General features: G+C 23.0%; 2 protein-coding genes across 3 annotated transcripts in view; one reads left to right on the top strand and one right to left on the bottom strand.

The window, feature by feature from the left end:
* The window catches only part of LOC117168284 (adenylyl cyclase-associated protein 1), a 66,150-nt gene that overhangs the window by 4,262 nt on the left and 56,094 nt on the right, over positions 1-5,794 (bottom strand). For both annotated transcript variants that reach the window (XM_033353805.1, XM_033353804.1), the window contains one exon: positions 1,204-1,347. In XM_033353805.1, the coding sequence (XP_033209696.1) occupies positions 1,204-1,347 (144 nt within the window). The remainder of the gene's footprint in view (positions 1-1,203; positions 1,348-5,794) is intronic.
* The window catches only part of LOC117168283, a 15,724-nt gene continuing 14,516 nt past the window's right edge, over positions 4,587-5,794 (top strand). The window contains exons 1-2 of the mRNA XM_033353803.1: positions 4,587-4,737; positions 4,976-5,112. Coding sequence (XP_033209694.1) covers positions 4,701-4,737; positions 4,976-5,112 — 174 coding nt within the window. The 5' untranslated portion in view covers positions 4,587-4,700. The remainder of the gene's footprint in view (positions 4,738-4,975; positions 5,113-5,794) is intronic.

Below are 5,794 nucleotides of genomic sequence, written 5' to 3'. Positions count from 1 at the left end.
GCTCCAAGGAGATTATGTTGAAAAATAAAAAAAAATTTACCCAAAAAAAATTGTTTTTATACTTCATTCTAAGGACTTATTGAACTACCCTCGTATCAATTATTACATTTTTCGTCGACTCACAATTTTAGTTGAGAACTAGTTTTTCTTCTTGCTCAAAGTTAATTTTTTAAATTTCAAATAAAACTATTTTTGTTTTAAAATTCAATACTTTTGTAAAAAATTTAACTTTTGTAATTAGTTGAAAATGCAATTGCTTTGATTACAATATGTCTTTTTGGCTTGAAAATTCAAAAATTGGATTAATTATTTTCTCCTCGACTAACTAATTTTTCTTGGTTTAAAATTCATCTCTTTTTAAAGAAATTTGACCTTTTAGTTAAAAAATGTAACTGTCTGGTTAAAAATTTATCTGCTGCGGTTGCCAATTAAATTTTGTTTAAAAAAATCAATTGTTCACTAAAAAATTCATACTTTTTGGTCGAACATTAATTTTTTGGTTAAAATTGCAACATTTTGCTTGAAATTTAAGCTGTTTTAGTTCAGAATTCAAGAGCTTTCTTTGGAATTCGTTTTTGTTTGATAAATCTGTTTTTTTTTATTTTTCATTCATTTTTTTTTAATATCAAATATTACATTTTTCGTTGAGAATAATCTTTTTGGTGAAAAATCTTTCTTTTTGGGTTCGAAATTCAACAATTTTATAGAAAATTAAATCAAAAATTAATCTAAGTAACAACATTCGACTATTTCACTTTTCGTTAAAAACTGATTTTAGTTTAAAAAATCAAGTATTTAATTTCAATTGTTTGATTTAAAATCAACCGTTTTGTTTAAGAATTTAAATACTTTGATGGAAATTCGTCCTTTTTGGTTCAATTCAACAATTGTTAGAAAAAAATGTCTTCAGTGTCATTTTCTTTTATTTTGAAATAGTATCAAAAGAGTGTCATCGTTCGAAAAAAAAGTATCAAACAGTATAAAAAGTGTGGTAAGTTCGAGGCCTGAGTGTTGTCAAAATTTTATCATTACATTTTATGGTTTTAAAAAGGAAAAAAATTTGCAAAAAGAATTTCATCATTACATTAGAAACTTCCAAAGAATTCAAGAAAAATTCAAGAAAACTTCCAAACATTCAAATAGTAAATAATAATAATAAAAATGGGAAAATCTATAATTATGATTTGTAGAAAAACCACTTACGTAATCGCCATTTCCTTTAGGAACCATTACGTTCATTTCACTTGATTTACTAGAAATAATTTCCACAGCAAGCGATTCGGGACTTAAATACATCTGGCAACCGTCTGTCTTATCGACGGAAATCGTCGGCACCTTTCCAAGTACCTGAAACATTAAAAAAAACAAAATTTTAAAATCCAAAAATTACACAAATTTAAATTTTCAAAATAGAATACGAAATTAATATTCATATAATAATCTCAACGAAATAGTTGAATTTTCAGTTAAAGAAGATCGATATATAAACAAATAGTTTAATTTTTATCTGAGAAATATTAGTTTTCAACCGAAAATTGAATAATTAAATTTTCAGTAAGAAAGATTAATTTTCCATAACAACAATTGAAACCAAATGTCGAATTTTCAACTAAAATGATAAATATTCAACTGGAAAAGATTAATTTTAAAACAAAAAGATGAATTTTTAACAAAAGATTTAAATTTTCAAACAAGAAAATTAATTTTACGCTAAAATGATGAATATTTAATTGGAATACTTAAATTTTCAATTAAAAAGATTAATTTATTAACACCAAGAATAATTTTCTAAAAAACATCAATTTTTAATAGAATGCATGAATTTTCAACAACATAGAAGAATTTTTAATCAAATAGTTGCATTTTCAACCAAAAAGATTAATTTTCAATGAAAAATATGATTTTTCAACAAAATATATCAAATCTCAAGGAAATAGTTGAATTTTGAGCTAAATAAGATCAATTTTTAAACAAATAGTTGAATTTTGAACTGAAAAATATCAGTTTTCAAACAAAATGGAATTCTTACTTTTTCAGTTAAGAAAATTAATTTTCAATAAATAAATTTAAACCAAATGATGAATTTTTGACTAAAATGATAAATATTCAACTGGAAAAGATTAATTTCAAAACAAAAAGATGAATTTTTAACAAAAGATTTAAATTTTCAAACAAGAAAATTAATTTTACGCTAAAATGATGAATATTTAATTGGAATACTTAAATTTTCAATTAAAAAGATTAATTTATTAACACCAAGAATAATTTTCTAAAAAACATCAATTTTTAATAGAATGCATGAATTTTCAACAACATAGAAGAATTTTTAATCAAATAGTTGCATTTTCAACCAAAAAGATTAATTTTCAATGAAAAATATGATTTTTCAACAAAATATATCAAATCTCAACGAAATAGTTGAATTTTGAGCTAAATAAGATCAATTTTTAAACAAATAGTTGAATTTTGAACTGAAAAATATCAGTTTTCAAACAAAATGGAATTGTTACATTTTCAGTTAAGAAAATTAATTTTCAAAAAATAAATTTAAACCAAATGATGAATTTTTGACTAAAATGATAAATATTCAACTGGAAAAGATTAATTTTAAAACAAAAAGATGAATTTTTAACAAAAGATTTAAATTTTAAAACAAGAAAATTAATTTTACGTTAAAATGATGAATATTTAATTGGAATACTTAAATTTTCAATTAAAAAGATTTATTTAATAACACCAAGAATAATTTTCTAAAAAACATCAATTTTTGTATTAATTAGAATTAATGTAAAATTCATAAAAAATTCGGAATTAATAAATAATACTCAGCATAATAAAAAATTGTCAAACAATTGGTTGTCTTCTTTGAAACTGAATGCATTTTTTCTCTCAAAAGTACCGATTTTCAGTAAAAAGAAACGGTGCAATTATCTTCTTGGTTAAAAATTCAACTGTTTGTAGAAAATTAGTGTTTTCTGCTGAGAAATTAAACAAATTGGTAGAAAATTGTACTATTTGGTTAAAGATTTATGTATTTTGTTGAAAATTTGTCTTTTCTCGTTGAAAATTATTCTGTTTTAGTGAAAGATTCAAGCATTTTGTAACATAATTCATTTTTGTTAATTAACTAGTTGGTTAAATACAACTATTCTTTATTGTAAATTAAAATAATTTGTTGCTGAAATCTCAACTATTACATTTTTCGTTCTAAATACATCTTTTTTAGATTGAAAATTTTACTTCTCGGTTGAAAGTTGAAATACTTTCTTAAAATGTCATTTTTTAAAGTTAAAGATTCATAATTATTAATTCAAAACTCCTCCTTTTTTAGTTTAAAATTATATTTTTTTAACTAAAACAATTTGATCCAAAATTAAACTGTTTTGTGTAAAAAAAAATTGTATTGGAATTTAATTCTATTGAATAAAAGTTAAACTATTCCATTTTTTGTTAAAAATTAATTAAAATTAATTGAAAATTAATTGAGTTTAAAATGTATGTAATTTGTTGAAAACCCGTATTTTTGGTAGAAAATTAATCTTTTTGGTTGAAAATTCATCTATTTCATTTCAAATTTATGCATTGTGCTGAAAATTCGTCTTTTTTAGTTGGGGGTTCAAGCATTTTGTAGAAAATTCGTTTTTGTTGACAACTGTTTTTTATTGTAAATTAAAATATTTTGGTTTTCTACACTTTTTTTAGAAAATTGTACTTCTTGGTTGCACGTTGAACTAATTTCTCGATATTAAAAATTTTGTTAATTGAAGATTCATAATTTCAGTTGAAATTTGTTTTTTGTTGTTGTTGGGAAATAATTTTTTAAACTGAAAATTGTACTATTTGGTTGATAATTCAACTGATTGGTTGAAGACCCACTTTTCAAACTATTTAGTTGAATATTTATGTAATTTGTTGAAAAATCGTATTTTCTGGTAGAAAATTAATTTTTTTGTTGAAAAGGTATGTAATTTGTTGTAAATTCGTCTTTTTTAAATGGAAATTTTAGTAGATCATTCTTTAAAAAATTAATTTTTTTTTTGGTTTATTACAACTGTTTTTTATTGTAAATTAAAATATTTTCTGTTGGAATTTCAGCTAATACATTTTTTTGTTGAAAATAAATCTTTTCAGGTTGAAAATTCCACTTCTGGGTTGTTAAACTACTTTCTTAAAAATTAACTTTTTAAATTGAAGATTCATAAAGTTTTAGTTGAAATTCGTTTTCTTTGTTTTTAAAATTAATTTTTTAATTTGATAATCGAACTATTTTGCTGAAAATTCAACTCATTGGTTCAAAATTAAACTGTGTTGCAGAAAATTCGTTTTTTTTTTTTAAATTGATTCTTTTATATACAAATTTGACTATTTAATTAAAAAATTATGTAGTTTAAAAAAATACTTTTTCGGAGACTTTTAGGGCCATAAGGGCCAGACTTTTAAGTCTCTAATAATTATTTTGTTATTTTGATTAGTCGAATTTCGAAAGTTTTCAAATTTAAAAACTTGTCGACCCTGATTTTTTAAGAATTTGGAATTTTATTCGAATCTGTCAACGACTTGCAACTGTCATCGATTCATGGGACGATGGCCAAACTGGCCAAACTTTCGTCAGTTTTAATCCGTCAGAAATGACAAGTTCTCGACTAAATTAAAAGCAATTCCCACGCGCCGATTTATTTTTATGATTTATTCTATTCGTAATGATTGTGGGAAATGCAGATATGCGTTGGCAATTCGGTAAGTCGAATTTTTCCAAAAACTCTCCCTAAACCCCGTTACAAATTTGTAAGTTGTCTTTAATTAAACACATAGTTTTATTCTTTCTTTGAATCTTTTCTGACATTCAAAACTATTTTCTTGAAAATTACATTTTTTTAAATAACCTAGAATATCATTGACCTACATTTTCATGAGCATTATTTACAATTATTTCTTTTAAATTTGGTTGTTTATGCAGATTTTTCAAATTAATTAGGTGGCAATTTTCAACCTGTACGAAAAATATGTGAAGAAAACTGGAAAAAATGTCCACTCGCGGTTATAAATTATGCTTGGTCCGAAGTTGTGACCGAAGTCGTAGAATGTTTATCAAACGACGTTTTAATTTGGAGGGTAAGAATATAAATTCTTCTATGTTCTACAAATTTATATTTACAGTTTCTAAATTTTCATTTCTACATTTACAATCTTCTAGGGTGGCTGCAACACTTAATTTTCAAAATTCACTGACTTTTCTCTTTTTTTATTAATAATAATGTGACTGATCTTCTTTTAAATTTAAAATAAATGAAAAGAATTCTATGAAATTCATAGAAATTCATGGTGAACTCTAAAAATATTCAAGTGAATTGAAAACAAGCCAAACAAATATTTTTTTAAATTGAATTAAGTTTAAATGAGTTTACACAAATTTAACTGAATTCAACCTAATTTTATAAAATTCTTAAAAATTCAAAATGAGTTTAAAAGACTTCAGGATGAATTAAACCAAAATTTTAAAAATCAATTGAATTATTAGGATTGAGTGCATTTAGAAGAATTTAAATGAATTCAAAAAAATTAAGAGAATTAAGGATAAATTAATAAGAATTCAGGGTGAAATCCACAATGAATTGCAAACAATATTTAAAAATCTTTTCAAATCTTTGAAATGCTACAAAATCCCTCACTTCCTGTGAATCTTTTTAAATTTCCCGAAAATTATTTCTAATGTTTGAAAATACACTAAAATATTTCAAACCCTTTAAAATCCCTTCAATTTATTAAAATAAAATAAAAATTCCTCTGAATATTA

This window comes from Belonocnema kinseyi, chromosome 2 (assembly GCF_010883055.1).
Source record: "Belonocnema kinseyi isolate 2016_QV_RU_SX_M_011 chromosome 2, B_treatae_v1, whole genome shotgun sequence".
Lineage (NCBI taxonomy): Eukaryota > Metazoa > Arthropoda > Insecta > Hymenoptera > Cynipidae > Belonocnema > Belonocnema kinseyi.
This window is presented reverse-complemented; position numbering and strand designations above follow the sequence as displayed.